Genomic DNA, 25,336 nt, shown 5'->3' on the forward strand with positions numbered 1-25,336 from the left:
TATCCCCTCTCATGTGTTCTCCCTCTCTCATTCTCTCTCTCTCTCTCTCAAATAAATAAAATCTTTTAAAAAATAAATAAATAAATACTTTTAGTAGTTATCAAATTATTGCTTTTATAAACAATACTGCAATGAATTTCTTTATACATACCTTTTTATGGATTTGTGCCTGAGGATCTCATGGATATACACTTGGAAGATTTTCTTAGTTGCAGAATATGTGCACTGTAAAGTTTACAAGATTGCCATATCGCTTCTTAAAGTGGTTGTATCAATTTACTGTCCCACCAATAACCTGAGAGTTCTGATTTCTCTATATTCTTTATCAATACATACCATTTTTAGACTTTTAATTTTTGTCACTCTGACTGGGGTGAAAGATACCTTTCTTTAATTTGTATTTCCAGGTTAGCTCTGAGTTAGCTGTATGAATAGTTATTAGGCTCTTTACTATTAACATCAAATCAAATCTTCAAAGCTAGAAGAAAATTTGTATTTAAAATGATCTAATCGGGCGCCTGGGTGGCTCAGCTGGTTAAGCGACTGCCTTCGGCTCAGGTCATGATCCTGGAGTCCCAGGATCTAGTCCCACATCGGGCTCCCTGCTCGGCAGGGAGTCTGCTTCTCCCTCTGACCCTCCCCCCTCTCATGTGCTCTCTCTCTCATTCTCTCTCTCTCAAATAAATAAATAAAAAAACTTTAAAAAAAAATAAATAAATAAAAATAATAAAATAAAATGATCTAATCCATTTATCTCATACATAAAGGAAAAAGCCAGCTAGCTGGCTTCTAACTTCTAAATGAAAATTTTCTCCCACAACTGGTAATGTAATTACCTATGTTGCTCCTAACCATACACTTACAAGCAAATATTAATAGATCGAGTTTTCTCATTAAACAAAAGAAGCTTTACAGATGAGGTAAGATTTCAGTAATTTGAATATTGGGTAAGATCTGATAGTTAAGTAGATATGACAATGTCATATCTTCTCCCAAGGTCAGAGCTTGGCTTCAACACTGTAGGATGACTGGAACTTTGAGCTGCTCTTTAGAACAAAGGAAATGTAAAAGATTAAGAACCCTGATAAAGTAAAAAAAATAATACCAATAAGTAGATATGACAATGTCATATCTTCTCCCAAGGTCAGAGCTTGGCTTCAACAGTGTAGGATGACTGGAACTTTGAGCTGCTCTTTACAACAAAGAAAATGTAAAAGATTAAGAACCCTGATAAAGTAAAAAAAATAATACCAGTAAAGAGTAAAGACAGACAATCTGGAGCTGGAGAATTTGACAGCCTCACATGCAGCTCAATTACTATATGCAATAGTAATGGAGAACCTAGATTGGATCCTGGACCCAAAAAAGGACATAAGTGGGCCAACTGGCGAAATTTGAATAAGGTCTGTAGATTAGTTAATAGTATTGTACTAATGTTATTTTTCTGGTTTCAATAATTATACTTTGTAAGATATTAATACTTGAAGATGAGCAAGGGGCAAAAGGAAACTCTTTTTACTAGTTTTGTAATTTTTGTAAACCTGAAATTATTTCAAAAAGGTTAAATTTATTTTTATTTTAACTATTATGTAAACAAATATCAAGTACTATATATAATAAATATAATATTTAATAAATCTTGAGAATATAATAAAGTACCAATAGACATCAATTATCAAATATTTTAAAGAAAAAAGAGAAAACTGAAAGTAGTAGTATACTCCTGGGGTAAAACCATATCTAAGAGCTTGTGATTTGTTCAATCCTTTAAGGAAAAAAAAAATACTGAAGATAGTAAATCATAGAAATTAAAATACATTTCAACAGCACTGCATAAGAAGACTAGCTACCCTGCATCTAGAAATGCTTTTAAAATGTCTGCTAAAAGATTCAGATGAACAAGATGAATTATTACACACAACAAATTAAATGTGTAAAATCATCTTGTAAATTAAACTGAGATTTTAAAACAATTACCTCTAAAAACATGTGCTTTTATATAAGATAATGAAACTATTTATGATAGATATACTTCACACCATAAAGCACACAGACAACATTAATATCCCTTCAAAAATTGCTGTAGTATAGGATTTGTTACACTTTACCCAGAAAGATATTTAAATTTCCTCATAAACCTGCAATTACTGGTACCAAGATGACTTCAAATTATTGAGTTATGGTCAAACTTTAGCTTGAGCTAGCAAGATAAAATTTAAAGAGTCTGCAGAAACAGGTATGTGCCTCATTCCGTGTAAAATGTCAGAGTGTAGCGTCGTAAAATGTCTTTGGACAGCAATTAGTCAGTATCTATCAAAATGTTAAATATGTGTACCCCTTGATGCAGCAATTCCACAACATAAGTACTCAGCACATATGCATAGGATTTATTCACTACATCATTGTAAATAAGAAGACCTGAAGCACCGGGGCACCTGGGTGGCTCAGTCAGTTAAGTGTCTGCCTTCCGCTCAGGTCATGATCTCGGAGTCTTGGGATCGTGTCCCACATCGGGCTCCCTGCTCAAAAGGGAGTCTGCTTCTCCCTCTGCCCTTCACCCTGCCCATGCTCTCTTTCACTCTCTCTCTCAAATAAATAAATAAAATTTAAAAAAAAAAAAAGAAGAAGACCTGAAACAATATAATGCTCATCAAGAAAGCACTGGTTGGGGGCGCCTGGGTGGCTCAGTCATTAAGCGTCTGCCTTCAGTTCAGGTCATGATCCCGGGGTCCTGGGATCGAGCCCCGCATCGGGCTCCCTGCTCAGCGGGGAGTCTGCTTCTCCCTCTCCCGCTCCCCCTGCTTGTGTTCCCTCTCTCGCTGTCTCTCTCTCTCTGTCAAATAAATAAATAAAATCTTCAAAAAAAAAAAAAAAGAAAGAAAGCACTGGTTAAATATATTATGACATCCAGTCACTGGAATATTATGCAGTTATGAAAGAAAAAAGTAGACCTAATGTGCTAACCTGGAACAATTCCCGATATGTACTATTAAGTGAAAGAAACAAAAGTGCAGAAGAGAGTATAGTTTATTACCATTTGTGCTTTAAAAAGGTAGTGGATTTACAGTATATTAACAAATATGCTTGCAATAAATAGAGTATGTAAGAATACCCAAGAAACTGATAACAATAGCTGTCCCTTTTTGTACTGTTGAATCTTTTCTTTTGGGCATGCATATACATCTTTCTCAATGTCTAAATAACCAGCTAAGAAACACAATTTTATGAATTATCGGTTCAAAAGAAAACTGAGTCGACTTGTGTTAGTTTCCTTTTTGTTGCTGCCAGTAACAAATAGGAACCCATTTCAGATTTGGTAAGCTTTGTCAAACTCAATCATCAAGCCTTAGAAATAGCTTATTTATGGGGCGCCTGGGTGGCTCAGTTGGTTAAGCGACTGCCTTCGGCTCAGGTCATGATTCTGGAGTCCCAGGATCGAGTCCCGCATCGGGCTCCCTGCTCTGCAGGGAGTCTGCTTCTCCCTCTGACCCTCCTCCCTCTCATGCTCTTTGTCTCTCATTCTCTCTCTCACAAGTAAATAAAATCTTAAAAAAAAAAAAATTAAAAAAAAAAAAGAAATAGCTTATTTATGAATTAACTCAAAATGTATTAAAGACTTTAAAATTAAGATCTGAAACCATAAAACTCCTAGAAGAAAACATTGGCAGTAAGCTCTTTAACAATGATTTTGGCAATGATTTTTTTGGACTTGACACCAAAAGCAAAAGCAACAAAAGCAAAAATAAACAAGTGGGACTACATCAAACTAAAAAGTCACTGCACAGCAAAGGAAACCATCAACAAAATCAAAGCGCAACTTACTGAATGGGAGAAAATACTTGCAAATAATACATATAAGGGATTAATAATCTAAAACACATAAAGAACTCATACAATTCAACAGCAGAAACACCAATCTGATTAAAAAATGGACTGAGAATTTGAATATTTTTTCAACGAAGATATACCGATGGTCAACAGACACATGAAAAAATGTTCAACATCACTAATCATCATAAAAATGCAAATCAAAGCCACAATGAGATATCACCTCACACTTGCTAGAACAGCTACTATCAAAAGACAAGAAATAGCAAAGATTGGCAAGTATGTAGACAAAACCAAGGATGTTTACTGTTGGTGGGAACGTAAATTGGTATAGCCAATAGGGAAACAGTATGGAGGTGCCTCAAAAGATTAAAAACAGAACTACCATAGGATCCAGAAATACTTCTGGGTATCTACCCAAAGAAATGAAAACACTAATTCAAAAACATATATGCATCCTCATGTTCACTGCAGCATTATTTACAATAGCCAAGACAAGGAAACGACCTAAAAGTCCACTGATGGATGAATGGATAAAGAAAATGTGCTATATATATACACACAATGGAATATGACTCAACCATAAAAAAAAGAATTAAATCCTGCCATTTGCAACAACATGGATGGATCTCGAGAACACTGTGCCAAGTGTAATAAAACAGAGAAAGACATATACCATACGATCTCATTTATACATGGAATCTTAAAAAAAAGGTCATGGATACAAAGAACAGATTGGTGGTTGCCAGAGGAGGGAGTAAGCAAAACAGGTGAAGGGTGTCAAAAGGCACAAACTTCCAGTTATAAAATAAATGTCATGGAATGTAATGTACAGCATGGTGACTACAATTAATAACACTGTGTTGCATATTTGAAAGTTGCTAAGACAGTAAATCTTAAAAAAATTTTATTCACTATGTATGATGATGGATACTAACTAGACTTATTGTGATGATCGTTTTGCAATATATATATCAAACCATCTTGTACACAGAAAACTAGTATATGTCAATGATACCTCAATTTTTTAAAAGTAGCTTATTTATGCATCCTGAAAAGTAACAAATTTTAAATTTGAACTACTTTCTACTAGAGTATCATAGACAAATCTGTAAAAATGTTTTTGATTAAAATAATCAACAAAATAGTGTTAGATCTTTATTTTATGAGCACAAGCCTTCAGTTTAACACATTACATAAAAATTCTAGAGTCAATAACAAACAGATCCCTGAAATTTGTGAATCAAGGACTTTGACTCATTGTGCATGAATGGATAAGTCTCTGATATAACCTTACATACGAGATGGGATATTACCGACAAAAAAATCAGTGTCTAATCCACTTGGAAAAAGTATTTAACACAAGGAAATGGTTCAACAGCTTAGACTCTTTTTCCCTCTATTGGTAATGAAACAATTTAGATGAAAAATCATTCTACAAGGTCTCAATTAACATTCAGCTACTGAACTCCCAAGTCTTTTTATGTGTTACAGGAGGCAATACATACATACATACATACATGGTATCTCAACAAATCCGAGCTACCAGAGGCCCCTCGGCAATTGTAACCCGACAGCTAAACACCATATGGCTAGGCAAGCCTCTCTTCAGACAGTTATCACTCGGTGGCTGATTAATTTCAATGGCTTATTAGACAGGCCTCTCCAGACCCTTTCCCTAGAGGAGGAGGAGGGGAACAGTCTGTTGTGTTCCCGGTGCTTTGTGCCTCCCAGGCTTGAAAGCATCCCGGTGACGGTGCTGCCATCATTTCCCGTGGGGTAGCGGGGTCTTTTCTGCAAGTTTTTGTTTACCATGTACTGAACCTAAAATCTCTTTGGCTCTCTCCCTTCCCACCGCGGGCTTCTCCCAGACAGTCAGACGCCCACCCGGCCTCGCCCCTTTCCCGCACGCGCGCAGGCCCAGGCCAGGGGGGCCAAGACTTACCCGTCGGCGCGCTGTCTAGGATGCGCAGGTCGTAGGCCCCAGAGCAGCGGTAGTTGGCAGCAGTGCCGTTGTCCCACACCACCACCACCTCTTCGGGGCTCTCGAAGCTCCGGACCGTGCCCACATGGCCCTCGCCGCCGTCCTGCTTCCCCCACTTCCAGTCCGGGCCGCGCACTACCCGGGCCCCGACCCCTTCCACCATCACCCGGTTATTCCGGGAGTTACTCATCGGGGCCCGGGCGGTGGGCTCCGCCGCTGCCGCCGCCGGGGGGCCCGTGAGGGAGTTGGGCCCGGGCCGGACTCTCGGCGCCGGCGGGAGCGGCAGCGAGCCCCGGGGGACGTGGGAATAACTCACGGGGGCGGCGGCGCGGTCCCCGCTAAGCCCACAACCACTCTCCAGCCGTCGCCGCCGCCGCCGCGCCCCCGGCTCGGACTGGAGGCCGGACCGCAGCGGCTCAGAGGCGGCGGCGGCGGGCGGGCAGAGGGGAGGGGGCCGTGGGCGGGGACTCCCCCGCTTCCTCCGGGCTCCCCGGCCGGGCTACAGCGACGGCCGCCAGGAAACCACGCTCTCCCCCGGCCGGGAGCGCGGGGAGCGCAGGGGGCCGGGGGAGGCTGGCCCGGGGGAGACGGCGAGGGCGACGGGGAGCAAGCTTAACTGCCGGCCTTTTTTCTCCCCTAGCCCCTCGCTCCGGGGTGGGCGCCCGACTGCCGGCGCCGTCTCCTCCCCCGTGGGCAGCGGTGGTACCTCCCGGCGTCCGGCAAGCGCCCGGGCCCACGGGCCCCCTTCTCTCTGCCCCCGCGCACGCCGCCGCGCTCCGCCCCGCCACAGAGTGCCCGCCGGGCGAGAGCGGCTCCACATCCGGATACTGACGCTCTCAAGGTTGGAGCAGCACCTTCTCTGACTAGCGGGCGGGGGGGGGGGGGGGGCCCCAGCAACAGTAGGGCGGAAAGGGTTTTGGAGAGTCGCGCGACTGGAGAAAGAAAGGAGAAGAAAATCGATCCCTAAGCGTCTCTCCAGGGCCCGAGAAGAGTGCGCATGCGCCCGGCCCGGAAACCACGGAGGAGGAGGGGGGTGACGGCCAGCCCGAGCCTGAGACGCTAGAGGGGCGGCTCAATGGGGTTGTGGCCTTCGGGTGGTGCGGCGCGCCCCATTGGCTGTGAGAAAAGGGGCGGGGCAAGAAATCAGTCCCACTGGCCCGGAGGTGGGGCTGGAGGAAATCTAGAGGAGGATGGGGACGACGCCGCGGGCACTGAAACCAGGTAGTTACGATGAGGTCAGTCTTTCTTTAAGTTCTAGTGTACCTAGGTGTACAGTGTGAATTTGGGATTCCGTGTTGTTTTAGTCTCCTTTTTTAACGGGATCGGAAGTAGGACAAATTATAGCACAGATTAAGGGCGACGTGTATTTTTGTATGTGTAAATTGCAAACATGTCAAACGGGAGTGGGTGATTAGGGATGTATTTTTTAGCTGAGTGGAATGGCGTTGAGTGTGAGCTACGTGCAAAGTCCTTTGAAAGGTGTGCCTTGCCTTCCTGCGGAGTCAGGGTGCTAAGTAGACCAAACAGTACAAGCTCCTGAGAGAGTTTACATGTACCTTGCCCATTGATAACCCCCTCCACCCTAGACGTGATTCAGCCCTTAAATGCAAAAGACAACCTTGAAAGGAAAATAAGAGGACTGTAAGAGTGGTTTCTGGCTGCCGTTACTTACATGACATTATGGTGTGTAGGATTTAAAACCATTGTTTTTCAGCCCAGCGTGGAGGCATTGTTAAACATGAACTGTTACTTTTCCTGAGACTCACAGGAGCAGAATACTCCCACAGAATCAAATAACCCAGTGGAAAGACAATAATCAAGTGGAAAGAAAGGAGGTGTAAAATGTGACCAATTAATTATTATGTAGTAAAATAATTAAAATATTCTTTTCATGTAAATAAAACTGAGGAAAATACCAATATGGAATCCCAAAGACCAAATAGAGCTAATTTGAGAGACTAAACAAGATTTAAAATATTTGTTCAGAATAGGCCAGCCAACTTTCTAGTCTGTTTCAAAATATTTTCACCCCAGAAATTTTAAAAGTGCTATTGCCAGAGCAACTCAATTGCAGCTATTCAATTAAGGGCACTATTAGTATTCCTGCTCTGCCAACTCTTCCTCCTCTCTCTGGGATCTTTTCTGGTTTCCTTCCTTTCATGATAACCAATCAATTGAATTAATAAGTTGATAAAAAGAATTAATAAGTTGATAAAGTTGATAAAAAGATTTTGGAGGGGCACTTGAGTGACTCATTTGGTTAAGTGCCCAACTCTTGATCTCAGCTCAGGTCTTGATCTGGGGGGTCATGAGTTAAAGCCGCGCATTGGGCTCCACATTGGGTGTGGAACCTACTTCAAAAAAAAAAAAGATTTTGGAAAAAAATATATAGCTACTACACAAGTTATACTTATGATTGACTTTGTAAAGTAAGTTGATTCAAGTAAAGGCCAATTCATCATAGTGCAACCTTACATTTTACATCAAGCACAGCATACTAATAATGACTTTCCACATATTTAATTGAATTTAGCTCACCCAGGAGTTTTATACTAAGACATAATCTAATATTTAGAAAGGCTTTTGTTTTTGATACCAAAGATGAGTTAAAATAACTTTGAATTTTATTTGCCCTTAAAATGAAAAGGGATCCGAAGAAATTATCTAGCCCAGTGGTTTTCTTTTCTTTTCTCCCTAGCCACCCCACAGACCCTCTGTTCTTATCCTGTACATTTGATCAATAAAGGGAGCTAGATAGTGAAGCAATATAGCAAGACTATAGCCTGCCTGTAGTCTTTCCTTCCTCCTATCTTTGCAGGGGCTCTACAAGAACTATTCAAAACCTCTGGAGTATAAGTGAGCATAAGTATGAAACCTCAAATTAGCCCAATCCCCATATTTGATAAAAAGAAAATGAGGTCAGGACTAATTAAGTAGCAACTTGTCCAGGGTTACAGAGGAAGTTAAGACATACGGCTTAGACTATAATCAATCTAATACTGTATGTATTTCTTTATATTAAACACTCTCCTATCCATCATCCCTTTATTAAATATATTGTGACTTTATAACCATGTTGCTAACACTATTTCAAGACTACTAAATACAGTTTGCCAGTGGTCTCTTAAGTGATTTCGATTATACATCCTTTCAGTACAAAATTTTTGAACATGTACTTCCAATATATTTTTGAGCATGTACTTTCATTGAACATGTCCAATATTTTTAAACATGTACTTTCAATGTATGTAGTTATTTGTGCACAAATTATGTGTACTACCATGTTATAGATGTAATAAAATATACTCAAAAATCAAAATTATAGGGACGCCTGGGTAGCTCAGTTGGTTAAGCGACTGCCTTCAGCTCAGGTCATGATCCTGGAGTCCCAGGATCAAGTCCCACATCAGGCTCCCTGCTCAGCGCAGGGAGTCCTCTTCTCCCTATGATCCTCTTCCCTCTCACACTCTCTGTCTCTCATTCTTTCTCTCTCAAATAAATAAATAAAATCTTAAAAAAAAAAAAATCAAAATTATAGGCATACCTCAGGGATATTGTAAGTTTAGTTCCAGACTACCAAATTAAGCAAGTATTGCAATAAAGTGAGTCAATGAATTTTTTGGTTTCCTCATATATATAAAAATTATGTTTACACTACACTGTAGGCTATTAAGTGTGCGATAGCATTGTCTTAAAAAATGTACATACCCTAATTTAAAAAGTACTTTATTGCTAAAAAAAAAAAAAATGCTAACCATCATCTGAACTTTCAGGGAGTTGTAATCTTGCTGGTGGAAGGTCTTGCCTCTACATTGATAGCTGCTGATTGATCAGCGTAGTGGTTGCAGAAGGTTCAGATGGCTGTGGCAATTTCTTAAGACAACAATGAAGTTTTCTGCATCTGTTGACTCTTCCATTTCACAAACAATGGCTCTGTAGCATGCAATGCTGTTTGATAGCATTTTACCCACAGGGGAAGTTATTTCAAAATTAGAGTCATTCCTCTCAATAAGCAGTAATATTTTGAAAGGAATTTTTTTTTTTCCTGAGCAGATCTCAACAGTACCTTCATATTCAGTAAACCATATTGTAAACAGATGTGCTGTCATCCAGGCTTTGTTGTTCCTTTTATAGAGCATAGCAGAATAGATTTAGCATAATTCTTCAGAGCCCTAGGATTTTCAGAATGGTCAACGACTTTGGCTTCAACTTAAAGTCACCAGCTGCAGTAGCCCCTAACAAGACACTCAGCCTGTCCTTAAAAGCTTTGAAGCTGGGCATTGACTGCTCCTCTAGCTGTGAAAAGTCTGGATAGCGTCTTCTTCCAATAGAAGGCCGTTTGTCTATATTGAAACACTGTTGTTTAGTGTAGCCACCTTCAGTAATGATCTTACCAAGATCTTCTGGATCACTTGCTGCAGCTTCTACAACTGTACTTGCTGCTTTACCTTGCATTTTGATGGCATGCAGATGGCTTCTTTCCTTAAACCTCATGAACCACCCTCTGCTAGCTTCAGACTTTTCTCCTGCAGCTTCCTCACCTCTCTCAGCCTTCCCAGAATTGAAGAGTCAAGACTTTGTTCAGGATTAGGCTTCGGCTTAAGGGAATGTTGTGGCTGGTTTGATCTTCTATCCAGACCATTCAAACTTTCTCCATATCAGCAATAAAGCTGTTTCATTTTTTTATCATTTGTGTGTTCACTGATTGAGCACATTTAATTTCCTTCATAAACTTTTCCTTTGCATTCACAACTTGGCTAACTAGTGAAAAAAGCCTAGCTCTCAACCTGTCTCAGCTTTCAACATGCCTTCCTCACTAAGGTGAATCATTTCTAGCTTTTGATTTAAAGTGAGAGATGTGTGACTTTTCCTTTCACTTGAACACTTCGAGGTCACTGTAGGGTTATTAATTGGTCCACTTTCACTATTGTTGTGTCTCAAAGACTAGGGAGGCACCTAGTAGGGGGAGAGAAATGAAGGAACAGCTGGTCAGTGGAGCAATCAGAGCAGACACAACATTTATCAATTAAGTTCAATATCTCTGTGGGTATGGTCTGTGTGGTAACGTCAAAGGTCACTGATCACAGATCACCATAACAAATAAAATAATGATGAAAAAAATTTGAAATATTGTGAGAGGTACCAAAATGTGACACAGAGACATGAAGTGAGCAAATGATGTCGGAAAAATGGCACCAATGGACTTGCCCAGCACAGAGGTTGCCACAAACCTTCAATTTGTTAAAAAAAAAAAAAAAAAAAGCGATGTCTGTGACCATAATAAAACAAAGTGCACTAAAACAAGGTATGCCTGTAAAAGATAAGATACAAAATATATGGGAAAATTTGCATCCTTTCTTACCTTACTCCAATAGATCATCTCCTGTATCCTTAGATGTTTAAATTGGCATTCTGCAAAGTAGACACACCCCACTTTGGAGATCACCGTATCATATATGTGTCTGTCACATTTAGAACCCAGTTATTTTGCACATACGTTTGTTTATCTGCGCATTTGTTCAGAAACATTTCGGGTCATTCAAAACTAGTAAGATTTTTATTCTAATCATAAGTAAGGTAAAATAAATAAATCCTTGCCCCAGAAATAAAGTGGTTTTGTTATTCACCTACTATTCTTACTATTGTGAATGAATTTCTGGCTGCTTTACAATTTATAAAGATATATTTGGACAGTAACTATATTAGTTAGAGTAACGCTATCTGCTATAACCCAAAAATAGACCCAAAACTTACAAAGACTCTAATACAATTAAGTTTTATTTTCCATTCATGTAATAGTTTAACACTTTCCTCCACATGGGGATTCAGAGACTCATGCTGTTCCATGATCCCTCTAAGGTTATCTATTTATAGCTGAAGGAAGCAGGAAAGAGTATAAAGGGGGGCATACTCACTTCTCAAAAGTCTTGGTGCCAAAATGGCATATATTACTTTGTTACATCCCATCATCTAGAATTCAACCACATCTAATTGAAGGGGAGGAAAAATGTAGCCTAGCTGTGCACCCAAGAAGAAAAGTATATCCGTATCCACTTAGGAAAACATAAATCACTCCACATATTCCAACAGAAGAAATTTAATACAGCAAATTGTTTGCAAAAGTATCAGGCTGCAGAAGCAAAGACAGATTAATAACTATGGGGAAACACTACCTGCCCTCGCCAACCCACCAGGACTAAACGAGAAAAAGAGGCAATGATGTTACCTAGGACCCATAATCACTGTGTCCTTGAGCTGCTGATGTTGGAACTCCTGTTGTTTTACAATAAACCAAGAGCCCATACTCATGCTGAAGCTGCAGGAGACTGGCTACCCAGTGTTGCTGGCCACTGTCATTACCACTGCCAAAGTCAGAGCTCCATGAGTGCAGGGCACGCTTTACTGCCACAGCCTCGGGAATTGCCCTGCCTGAGTAGGCACCCAGGAGCTGCAGGAAGCTCCAACAGAATCAGGAGACAAAAAATGGCTTCTCCTCGCATCAGTTGGTCTCTCATTAGTCTCCCACAAATGACAGGAATCTTCTACGCTTTTGGGTAATCAGCACCATTCTCACTGTTCTGCCATATTTAAACTTCATATAACAAAGAAATAACATTACACATCTGCCTAGGAGGTTGCAATTATGTCACTTAAAATGAAGATACCTTCACCTCTCTCCCCCAAAAAGAGAAGGCACAAAGTCCTATTCATTACTATATATATCTGGAAAATATTAATTCCACTTGTGGTTCAGCCATAATCCCTCCTGGATGCCCTATAATCTACATTAAAGTTAACAACCATCAACAAAATTGACAGATGATTTGCTAGACTGACCAAGAAAAAAGAGAGAAGATTTAAACACTCTGTATATAAAATAGTAGGAGAAAGGGAAAGGAGAAATGATTTTATATGTAACATTATACTTACACATAACATACGTACAATTGATTTTATATTTAAAAAGTGTTACATGTTGGATTATGTTCTCCAAAAGGATATGTTGAAGTCCTAACTCCTGATACCTGTGAATTTGACCTTATTTTGAAGAAGAATCTTTGTAGATATAACCAAGTTAAGATGAGGTCATAATGGAAAAGAGTGGTGTCTTTAAAAGAGAAGGGAGAAGGAGATATGAATGCACAGACATTAGGAGAAGGCCATGTGATAAAGAAGGCCAAGATTGGAGTGATGCCTTCTAAGACAAGAATGCCAAGGATTGCCAGCACGCACCAGAACAGGAAAGAAACAAGGAAGAATTCTTCCCTGGAGCCTTCAAAGAGAAAGCATGGCTCTGCCAACACCTTGATTTTGGATTTCTAGCCTCCAGAATGGTGAAAGGATTTCAGTTGTTTTAATCCACCAAATTTGTGGTAATTGCTTACAGCTCTCCTAGAAAACTAACACACAAAAAAAGGAAGAAAATAAGCATAGCTGTAATGTGCTCATTTCTGTTACTGCTTATAAGGCCATAGTTGATATTTATAACTCCCTCTTTCCAATACAAGGCCCATATTTACTTTTCCCTCAGCCAGCACGTCAACTGATTAGAGTCCCATACCTGGCAGGTGGTCCAAATCTTCATTCCGAAGGACTTCATTCTCAGCCCTTACCTTATTGGGTTGTTGTAGTCTAATAGTTAATTGTGACTAGGCTACAGAGTGCCAGACATTTGATCAAACATTATTCTGGGTGTATCTTGTAAGGATGTTTCTGGATGAGATTAACATTTGAATACGTAAAATGAGTAAAGCTGATTGCTCTTCCTAATGTTGGTGGGCCTCATCCAGTCAATTGAAGACCTAAATAAAACACAAAGTCTGAAAAAGAGAGAGCTCATCTTGCCCTACTACTAGAGCTGGAACATTGTTTTATTTTGTTTTTCTGGCCTTTGGACTCAGCATCTTCTTAGGTCTTGAGTCTATGTGCTTTCAGAGTAGAACTTATATCAGGTCTCCTGGTTTTCAGGCCTTTGGACTCAAACTTACACATCACTTCTCTTGGGTCTCTAGCTTGCCAACTGAAGATCTCAGGACTTCCCCATAATTGTGTGAGACAAATCCTTATAATAAATCCCTTTACACAAACACACACACACACACACACACACACACAGAGGCCATGGGTTTTGTTTTTCTGGGGAATCCTAACTAGTACATGTAGTCTACCATTAAATTTTATTAGAACATGAATGAACAATACTAAAATGGACACCAGAGAATCTCTAGATTCTAAACACAGTCCTTTCTTAACCTTTCTGTATCAGGAATCCCATTTCTATGTAATAATTGGGACCAATCACCCAATCAATATAGTAACTCTTTTCTTTGCCTGTTGGTTCAATGGCTTGAGGAATCTAAAATGTTCAAATAGCAGTCCCAATGGCCAATTCAGTGGAATTATTATTGTATGGCTGGTGGAAACATTCCTCACTTGGGAAATACATTCATTAAACCAGTGAAATATAAAGTTGTAAAGATGGAAATCAAAAACACTTCCCAGGATGGAAAATACTATAATAGTGAAAAGAGCCATGTCAACCCCTTGATAGCTGAATCTATCAATTCTGACTGTGGAAATACTATATATTTATCACCTGTTCAAAGCATGTATCTCAGTTGGTATTCCATGGTCAGGCATTTAGTTTCAATCATAATTCAGGAGCAAACAGGAGCTATTTTTCAAAAGGAAAATACTTAGTGACAGAAGAGGGCATAATTTTGCTCTAAAATCCTAGAGTTTTGCCCTGGGATTCTACTATCAGCATTTGACAGGATCCATATAGTATCTGCACATGTCACAGATATTACTAACAACATTGACTGGCTTAGGTTACACGGCCCACATGGCAGAGAAGCTTGCCTTGCAGCCTAGGCCTACTGCAGAATATTTTCTTGCTTTGGGACCTACTTAAAACTGGTTTATGGAGCAGAGCAATACAAACGTGATGTATCTTGCCTGTAAAATCCAAAAAGGAAGCCCCAAGCATTTTATTTCTTCCTTAGCAGCTAACAGTGCAATTTGTAGCGATTGCCTCGTATTTTAGAAAGGATATTCTGATATGCTCCATTACTCCTGGACTCCTGGCAACTTCACCAAAGTGACAAGACCTAAATTTTCTTGAAGGATATCTCCCATCCGCTGGTATGCATGAGTCTTACTACTACATCTAGGGTTCTTGACACTTGTAGCCCACCAAGTCAAATCAATACAATGTCATAACTGTAATGGAGCCTCGGTAACCTAGATTATGACAGAGAACAGTACTTAGCCCCGAGGAAAGACTGCTTCCATGGCTAAAGTTATGCTGCTACTACTGCTAGGTGAGAGCAGTATGTTTGTGCGGCTACTTGTCAAGGGTTACTGAGAAAAAAGCACTTGCCAGATCAACAGCTGCAAAAGCTGGAGCTGCATATTGATAGGCTCCATTTAAGAGGCCATATATAAAACATAAAAATAAAGAGGACACATCTAAAACAGCTATAATTTAGTCACTACCTGATAAAATTTACAATAATACACAAGAGCCATCTTCCTTTGCAGGCTAAATAGCAGGTTAAATAGGGAAGTGATAGGAATCACTGTCTGCATTTTTCAAGTCTTTGATGGGGGCACCAATCTCTGCAATCCCTCCAGGAATGTCATTAATGCTTTTGGTTTATTGTTGTGGTAAGAAAAGGCAATTACAGAACTTCCATTAGGACTTTTTATACTATTATGTTTCACTCCATAGATGGGGGAGCCAATATGCAGATTCTTCCAGTTGCCAGGTTTGTCTATCCCAGCTACGCATTCAGAAATCATACAATGTACTAGAGCCCAAACTGGATTAACCACGTGAGGTTCATGATCACCACTCTGATCAATGGGTTTTAATGGCTTGAGTGCCCATAGGGATCGGCATACTCATAGCCAATATACAGGAACTTCTAAAAGGGAAATTTCCCTTTCCTTCATGCCCCTTCACTCTGGAAAATGGTAGCTGGTTCCTTTTGTGGAGAAAAAAGGGGGAAGGAAGAATTATAGGGTAAAGTTACAGCTGTGTCACAGGGTCCATTCTCATGAAGACCCACCTCCTCTTCATTCAAGTTCCTGTGAAATGGCTTACATTCATACACTGGATAAAAGGCCATGGCTTATGTGGTAACTCAAGTCAGGTCTCTATCAACTAGAACTAGAGTTTTTCTGATTATATAGATAAAAAATTACTTAAGTAAAGTGCCCATCTATTTAATTCACCATGATTAATTGCCACCACCAACGACCTATGTAAATTAAAACATTCTGATTTCTACTCTGGTCCTATTGCCCCTTTTAGTAACTGCATTCACCTAGTCTCTGATGGTTAAGCATTGATACCTGACTTCTGTTACTCTGGCATGAAATCAAGGAACCCATTTCAATGGTGAAATGCCCCACCATCATCCCTGATATGCAGATGGCCGCTGTCAGTGAGCTTTTTAAAAATGCTGGTGATCCCCTCATCAGCGCAGTTCTCAACAGCTTAATGAAGAATGTCCTCTAGGATAACTTTCCTGCTCCTGAAGCTTTTGGTTTCCTTCCTTGAAATTATACCAGGGAAGCTCTGACATCTGAACCTACTGAAAGTAAGCCACCATTAAGTCCAGTTTTCAGTCAACCAAACTGCTGCTTAAGCTACATACTGTATCTGAAAACTCTGGTAAGTGCTCCCATGTTGATCATTTCAGGCCAGTCCAATGTTAAGTTCTGTTCTTTTTTGTCAGCACTTAGAAAATTCATTCCCACACATATTCTCATGTCTCTGACAATATAAATTTCCAAAATCTTGCAATGGGAGGTGGGGGAGGGGCTGTGGTAATAATCTATCTTCTCCTAGGTCAGATAAGGAACTGCTTCAGATGATTCACTGCAGTGTCTTCACTCAAGGAGAGGCTAGTCTCCACAGACACAAGAAGGAGGAATGTTTCAGTTGTCAAAGAAGTCTCAGGAGAATGAATACTACTCTTCCATAAAAATGAACAAACTTAATGCACACAACAACTTGGATGGATCTTGAAGGGTTACATAGTGTATAATTCCACTTATATAACATTCTTTTTTTTTTTTAAGTGTTCTTTTGATGATAATTGTTTTTATTTTTTTTAGATTCATTTTTTTTTTTATTATTCTTAAAGTGACAACATTATAGTGCTAGAGAACATATCAATGGTTGCCAGGGGTAGAGTTGGGGGAAGGGCATGACTTTAATGGCTAACAAAATAGTTTCCTTGTGGTGATGGAACAGTTCTGAACCCCGGTTATGATGAGTTACTCGAATCCACACATACGATAAAATTTCGTAGAACTGCAATCCACCAAGAAAGGAGTGCCTATAAAAACTGGCAAAATCTGAAGGACATCCTCAATCCCAGGACCCTGAGATCATGACCTGAGCCGAAGGCAGTCGCTTAACCAACTGAGCCACCCAGGCGCCCCTACATCATTAGTTTTTGATGTAGTGTTCCATGATTCATTGTTTGAGTATAACACCCAGTGCTCCATTCAATACGTGCCCTCTTTAATACCCATCACCAGGCTAACCCATCCCCCCACCCTCCTCCCCTCTAGAACCCTCAGTCTGTTTCTCAGAGTCCATAGTCTCTCATGATTCATCTCCCCCTCCGATTTCCCCCCCTTCATTTTTCCCTTCCTACTATCTTCTTTTTTTTTTCTTTAGTATATAATGTATTATTTGTTTCAGATGTACAGGTCCATGATTCAGTTTTTTTCCAGTTCTCATTTCTCTTTCCTTTTCTTGGCTTCCTTTGTAGTCACCAACTAGACTCAAGCTCCTGGCTTCATTCATCTTACTGCTAGAAGTTCCAGCATAAAGAGGTCCCCCACTCTCTCCCAACAGCCTCAGCAAAAGTCTCCTTGTGACACAATGACTGAACTGATCATGTACCTAGCCTTGAGTCAAACTCTGAGGTCATGAAAGGCCTGGGTTTCATGTCACTTTTTTTGGTAAAGATTTTCTTTATCTTAGAGAGAGAGCACAAGTGGGGGAAGGAGCAGAGGGGGAGAGAGAGGGGGAGAGAGAGAGCAGACTCAGCACTGGGTGCAGACACCAACGCGGGGCTCCATCTCACAACCCAGTGATCACAACCTGAGCCAAAACCAAGAGTCAACGCCCAACCCACTGAGCCACCCAGGTGCTCCTCATGTCACTCTTAAGTTCAGTGTGGTGTCAGCTCTACCCAAAGCACCTGGTCTAAAAGTAGAAACAAGGATACCAGTGCCAAAGAAAGCAAATAAATGCTCAAGAAAAAAAATGTTTTGGAAAATGAATACTAATGATTATGTTGGAACATATCATACAATGCTTAAACTAGAATTGCTTGAATTCTGAGACATTTAGAGGAAATAATCTGATAGTTTAGATCATGTCAGCCTTTTGACTAGAAACAATGTGGTAGAATGAAATGAGAAAGTCAGGAGACTTTAGTTCTAGCTTAACACTGAGGCTTACTAGCTCTTATCAGCAAATCACCTAACTTTTCTGGTCCTTGGTTGCTTAATGTATACAACAAAGGAGTTTAATAATTTTTGTACATATACATATAATCGTTCTTGGTTCATTTTTTAAAATATATCCTACAGCATAGTTTTGTGTTTTTTTAAGATTTTATTTATTTATTTGACAGAGAGAATGAGAGCAGGAACACAAGCAGGGGGAGTGGGAGAGGGAGAAGCAGGCTTCCTGCTGAGCAGGGAGCCCGATGCGGGGCTCGATCCCAGGACCCCGGGATCACGACCTGAGCCGAAGGCAGACGCTTAACGACTGAGCCACCCAGGCGCCCCCTTACAGCATAGTTTTGAGAAGTGCCAAGATTTGGTGTCAGAGGAGTCCAAGCAAACACATCTGTGGCCAAACTTGTCAGAAATGCAAGCATATTAGGGGCCATAATCTTAGACCTGTGTGACAGGCTGGCTCTCGAAGGCACTCTGCACAGAAGTAGGGACAGTATCAGCCCCCTTACACCCCTTGCCTGTCAGGATCTGTCTCAGAGCTATGACAAACTTGCATCATTCCCACCAATTTGTACCAGCACCTCAGATCCCAAACAACAAATAACACTTCTTTTCCTTGTCCTCCCAAATTAGATTTGCCAACAGTAAAAACTTGAGTAATGCAACAAAACTCTTGTGAAAGATTTGTTTTGTTTTGTTTTTTCCCATGAAGACTTTATAGAGCAATTTTTCCCTTCCTGTTGGCGTGTGGTCAGACACAACATAAAAATTTCAGCAATGCCTCATGTTACCATGAACCTTTGTGAGTGCTCCCAGGCATTCCATCACAGAAAAAGATGTGAATTGGCTGAGTCCAATTATAATTCCTAGTGCCAAACTGTACAAACTTTCTCTCATCTATAACTTCTCTCCTTCCAAGATCTACCACACTTACAACATTTCACTGGAATATTCTATCAAGAAGATGAAAATTTCTAGAGATGGATGGTGGTGATGGTTGCATACCCATCTGAACATAGTTAATGCCACTGAACTGCACACATAAAGAGTTAAAAAGATAAATTTAAAGTTTTTTTTTATTGTGGCAAAACATAACAAGAATTACAATATAATCAGCAATTCCACTCCTATATATCTACCCAAAGGAATTGTGGAGAGGGGGTGAGGTGTTGGGCAAGATGGGTTAAGGGGAGTGGGAGATACAGGCTTCCAGTTACAGAATGCATAAGTCATGGGAAGAAAAGGTACAGCATAAGGAGTATAGTCAATGATATTGTAATAGTGATGTATGGGGACAAATGGCAGCTACACTTGTGGTGAGCATAGCATAAGGTATAAACATAGGGTCAAATCCCTATGTTGTGTACCTGAAACTCACATAACATTGCGCATCAACTATACTCAAATAAAAAAAGAAAGAAATTGAAAGTAGGTACTCAGACATTTGTATGGCAGTGTTCGTTGCAGTATTATTCACAACAGCCAAAAGGTGGAAACAACGCATGTGTTCATCAATAGGTGAATGGACAAACAAAATGTGGTATATATACACAATGGGCTATTATTTTGCCTTAAAAAGAAGTGAAGTTCTGATGCTACAACATGGATGAAACTTGAAGGCATTATAAGTGAAATATGCCAGACAGAAAAGGATAAATATAGTATAGTTCCACTTACATTAGGTACCTATACTAGTCAAATTCAAAGAGACAACAAATAAATTAGAGATTACCATGGGGGTTGGTGGAAAGGCAATGAGGAGTTATTGCTCAAGATTACAGAGTTTCTGTTTGGGGTAATAAAAAAAGTTTTGAAATAAAAGCAGCGATGTTTGTACAACATTGTGAATGGGATTAATATCACTGAATTTTATGCTTAAGAATGGTTAAATTGACAAATTTTGTTATCTGCATTTATCACATATGATACATATGACAAAATACCACACATATTTACTACATAAATATGTGTTGATTTATAGATTTTTTTTAAAGATTTTATTTATTTATTTGACAGAGAGACACACAGAGAGAGGGAACACAAGCAGGGAGAGTGGGAGAGGAGAAGCAGGCTTCCTACAGAGCAGGGAGCCTGATGCGGGGCTCGATCCCAGGACCTTGGGATCATGACCTGAGCCAAAGGCAGACGCTTAATGACTGAGCCACCCAGGCGCCCCTTATTTATAGATTTTTTTAAATTTATTGGGCGCCTGGGTGGCTCAGTTGGTTAAGCAACTGCCTTCAGCTCAGGTCATGATCCTGGAGTCCCGGGATCGAGTCCCGCATCGGGCTCCCTGCTCGGCGGGGAGTCTGCTTCTCCCTCTGACCCTCACCCTTCTCCTTCTCTCTCTCTCTGTCATTCTCTCTCTCTCAAAAATAAATTTTAAAAAAATTAAAATTTATTATCTGGGGCACCTGGGTGGCTCAGTCAGTTAAGCGTCTGCCTTCGGCTCAGGTCATGATCTCAGGGTCCTGGGATCCAGCCCTGCATCAGGCTCCCTGCTCAATGGAGAGTCGGCTTCTCCCTTTCCCCCTCTCCCTGCTCGTGCTTTCTCTTTCTCTCTCTCAAATCAATAAATAAAATCTTTTTAAAAAATTATCTAATATACCCAAAAAAGCCCATTGAATTGTACACTTTATTTTTTTTGAAGGGGGGAAGGGGCAGAGGGAGAGAGAGAATCCAAAGCAGGCTCCGTGCTCAGCAGCTTGGAGCCCAGCACGGGGCTCAATCCCACAACCCCAGGATCATGACTGGAGCCAAAACCAAGAGTCCTATGCTTAACTGACTGAGTCACCGAGGCGCCCCTGAATTGTACACTTTAAACAAGTGAATTGTATAATGTAAATTATATCTCAGTAAAGCCGTTTTTAAAAACAAGACAGGAAAAAAAAAAACAACAAGACAGAGATTGGCTGAATGGATTTAAAAAATAAATAAAAGACACCTGGGTGGTTCAGTCGGTTAAGGTCTGCCTTCAGCTCAGGTCATGATCCCAGGGTCCTAGGATTGAATCCCACATGGGGCTCCTTGTTCAGTGGGGAGCCTGCTCCTCACTCTGCCTGCCATTCCCCCTGCTTGTGCATTCTCTCTCTCTCTGACAAATAAATAAATAAAATCTTAAAAAAACAAAACAAAACAAAAATCCAACTATATGCTGTCTGTAAGAGATTCACTTTAGCATCAAAGACAAAAATAGGTTGAAAGTGAAAGGATGGAAAAATATATTCCACATGTACTAGTTCCCTATGACAAATTACCACAAACTAAGCAGCTAAAAACAAAGGAAATTTATTCTTTTGCAGTTCTAGAGACCAGAAGTCCAAAATAAAGGTGTTGGCCAGGTTAGCTCCTTCTGGAGGTTGAGGGTGAATCCATCCCATGCCTCTCTCCTAGCTTCTGGTTGCTGCTGGCATCCTTAGTCATTCTGTAGCTTGTAGATACATTACTTCAATGCCCTCCTCCATCTTCACATGGCCTTCTGTGTGCGACTCTCAAATATCCCTTTCCTTTCACTTATAAGGTTGCCTGTCATTGGATTTAAGGCCCAACCTAAGACCAAGATGATCTCATCTCAGAACCATTCACTTAATTACATCTGTAGCGAAGACCCTATCTCCAAATAAGTATGAGTTAAGACTTAGACATATCTTTTTGCAGTCCGTATTCAACCCACTGTAACATGCAAATAGTAATCAAAGGAGAGCTGGGGCAGGTAGACTAAAAGCAGACCAAACAAACTTTAAGTAAAATATCATTACAAAAGACAAGCAAAGACATATATTGATAAGAAGGTCAATCCATCAAGAAGATATAACAGTTATAAACATATATTCACTTAACAACAAAGCCCCAAAATATATGAGGCAAAAACTGGCAGAATTGAGGAATAAATAGACAGTTCTACAATAATAGTTGACTATTTCAGTAAGCCATTTTGGTGATGGAGAAAACAACCACACAGAAGATCTATAAGGAAATAGAAAATTCTGGGGTGCCTGGATGGCCCAGTTGGTTGAGCAGCTGCCTTCAGCTCGGGTCATGATCTCAGGGTCCGGGGATCGAGCCCCGCATCAGCCTCCCTGCTCCGCCTCAGAGGGAGGCCTGCCTCTCCCTCTCCCACTCCCCCTGCTGGTGTTCCCTCTCTCACTGTCTCCCTCTCTCTCTCTCTGTCAAATAAATAAGATCTATTAAAAAAAAAAAAAAAACAAGGAAATGGAAAATTCAAACAACACTATAAGCCAACCAGACCTAATAGACATATATGGAATACCACATCCAACAACAACAAAATACATTCTTCTCAACTGCACATGGAAATTTCTCCAGGATAGACCACAAGCTAGTCCACAAAGCGAGTCTCAATGAATTTTAAAAAACTGAAATCCTACAAAGTATCTTATCTGGTCACAATGAAATAAAGCTAGAAATCAATAACAGAAGGAAATTTGGAAAATTCAGAAATATGTGGAAACAAAAAACACACTTTTTTTTGAGAGCGCACAAGCCTGAGCTGGGGTGGGGGTTGGGAATGGAGAGTCAGAGGGAGAGGGAGAGAGAGAGAGAGAATCCCATGCAGGCTCCTCACCCAGTGCAAAGTCTGATGTGGGGCTCAATCTCAGGACCCTGACTGATCAGGATAGAAATCAAGAGTCAGACGCTCAACCAACTGAACCACCCAGGCACCCCAAAGCAACACACTCTTAAACAGCCTGTGAGTCAAAGAAGAAATCAAAAGAGAGATGTAAAGATAATTTAAAATGAATGAAAACAAACACAACATACCCAAACTCATGGAATACAGAGAAAAGCAGTGCTCAGAGAGAAAATGCTTACATTAAAGAAGAAGAAAGATCCCAAATCAATAACCTTACATAACAACTTAAGGAACTAGAAAAGAAAAGCAAGTTAACCCCAAAGCAAGCAGAAGGAAGATAATAATAAAGATTAGAGCAGTGATAAATAGAGAATAGAAAAACAATAAAATTAATGAAACCAAAAGTTAATTCTTTGGAAACAATGACAACATGGACAAATTTGAAGTTAGACTGACTAAAAAAACAATCTGCAAATAACTAAAATCAGATTGAAAGTGGGATCATTACTATGGATCTCACAGAAATAAAAAGGATTATAAAAAAACACTGTGAACAATGGTAAGCCAACAAATTAGATAATCCAAATGAAATAGACAAGCTTTTTTCTTTAATGATTCCATTTATTTATTTGAGAGAGAGCATGGGGGGGGGGGCAGAGAGAATGGGAGAAGCAGACTCCCTGATGAGCAGGGAGCCCAACACAACGCTCGATCCCATGACCCCAGGATCATGACCTGAGCCGAAGGCAGACGCTTAACCAACTGAGCCACCCAGGCAACCCGAAATAGACAAACTTCTAGAAAAATGCATAATACCAAAACTGACTTAAGAACAAACAGAAAAAATTGAACAGACCTATAACAAGAGATTGAGTCAGTAATCAAAAACCTTCCCCCTAAAAAAGCCTAGGATTATAAGCCTTCACTGGTGAATTCTACCAAACATTTAAAGAATTAATACCAATGCTTCTCAAACTCCTCCAAAACATAAAAGTGAAGGAAGCACTTCCTAACTCATTCTATGACACCAGCATTACCCTGATACCAAAGCCAGACAAAACCAACATAGAGGGAAACTAGAGACAACATTCCTTATGAATATAGTTGAAAAAAATCCTCAACAAAATATGAGCAAACCTAACCCAGCAGCACCGAAAGAGGATTATACATCATAGCCGATTAGGATTTATTCTAGAATGCAAGGGTGCTTCAGCTTGTGAAAATCAATGTACTAGACCACATTACCAGAATAAAGGGGGAAAAAAAACCAGATGATCATCTCATTTAATACAGAAAAAGTACCTGTAAATATCTCACACCTTTTCATGATGAAAACCTTGAACAAACTGGGGGTAAAAAGGAATTTCCTCAACATAATAAAGGGCATTTATGAATAACCCACAGCTGGGGGGCCTGGGTGGCTCAGATGTTTAAGTGTCTGCCTTCCACTCAGGTCATGATCCCAGGGTCCTGGGATCGAGCCTCGCATTGGGCTCCCTGCTTGGCAGGGAGCCTGCTTCTCCCTCTCACTCTACTGTTCCCCCTACTTGTGCTCTCCCACTCTCTGTCAAGTAAATAAATAAAATCTTTAAAAAAAAGAAGAACCCACAGCTAACATATTCTACAGCTATGGCTACAGTCTTATCTGAGGTTCAGGGTCCTTTTCCAAGTTCACATGGTTATTCGGAGAATTCATTTTCTTGCAACTGTAGAACTAACTCATAGAGGCTAACTTCTTAAAGGCCAGCAGAAGAAAGAGTCTCTGACTTCTCCCATGTCTGATTCCTGAACTCTCTTTTAAAAGCTTCACCTGATTAGATCAGGCATACCCAGGAAATCTCCCTTTGGATTCACTCAAAGTCTACTGCTTGGGGCTTTAATTACATCTTCAAAATCACTTCACCTTTGCTATAAAATATAGCATAATCACAGAAATGATATCCCATCATACTGATGTTGTCCCACCCACACTCAAGGGTAGGGGATTATATAAGTGTACACCAGGGGGAGGAATCTTGAGAAGAGGACATCTTAGAATTCTGCCCACTATAGGATGTGACATTTGATGAGGTAGAAAAGGGCATTGCCTTCACCTGTGTTTGGGTCTCTTTCCCACCCGCCCCTTCTAGGACCATAGCCCATCACTCACACAAGTGTGTATATCCAGGTAAGTTTGGAGGTATGCAGCTAAGAATTTACTATTCTATTTTCCTTTTTGTTTTTTGTTTGTTTGTTTTTAAAGATTTTATTTATTTATTTGACAGAGAGAGAGATAGCAAGAGCAGGAACACAAGCAGGGGAGCGGGAGAGGGAGAAGCAGGCTTCCTGCTGAGCAGGGAGCCCAATGTGGGACTCGATCCCAGGACCCTGGGATCATGACCTGAGCTGAAGGCAGACGCTTAACGACTGAGCCACCCAGGGGCCCTGTTTGTTTTTTT

General features: G+C 40.4%; 2 protein-coding genes across 5 annotated transcripts in view; one reads left to right on the plus strand and one right to left on the minus strand.

Moving 5' to 3' along the window:
• The window catches only part of MIB1 (MIB E3 ubiquitin protein ligase 1), a 132,531-nt gene extending 126,265 nt beyond the window's left edge, over positions 1-6,266 (minus strand). For both annotated transcript variants that reach the window (XM_045886943.3, XM_064577845.1), the window contains exon 1: positions 5,774-6,266. In XM_045886943.3, the coding sequence (XP_045742899.1) occupies positions 5,774-6,002 (229 nt within the window). In that variant the 5' untranslated portion in view covers positions 6,003-6,266. The remainder of the gene's footprint in view (positions 1-5,773) is intronic.
• A 252-nt stretch (positions 6,267-6,518) lies between these two features.
• Positions 6,519-25,336, plus strand: part of ABHD3 (abhydrolase domain containing 3, phospholipase) — a 66,369-nt gene continuing 47,551 nt past the window's right edge. For 2 of the 3 annotated variants that reach the window (XM_045886944.3, XM_045886945.3), the window contains exon 1: positions 6,519-6,653. Coding sequence is in view for 1 of the 3 variants with exons in the window: in XM_064577847.1 (XP_064433917.1) it covers positions 7,003-7,047 (45 nt within the window). In the remaining 2 variants the exon portion in view is untranslated. Of the gene's footprint in view, positions 6,654-6,954; positions 7,048-25,336 lie in introns of those variants that run through there. The other variant, XM_064577847.1, reaches the window with a different exon arrangement.

The sequence above is a fragment of the Mirounga angustirostris genome, unplaced genomic scaffold (genome assembly GCF_029215605.1).
Source record: "Mirounga angustirostris isolate CCGP_5_RB_7025 unplaced genomic scaffold, mMirAng1.0.hap1 SCAF_14, whole genome shotgun sequence".
NCBI classification, from domain to species: domain Eukaryota; kingdom Metazoa; phylum Chordata; class Mammalia; order Carnivora; family Phocidae; genus Mirounga; species Mirounga angustirostris.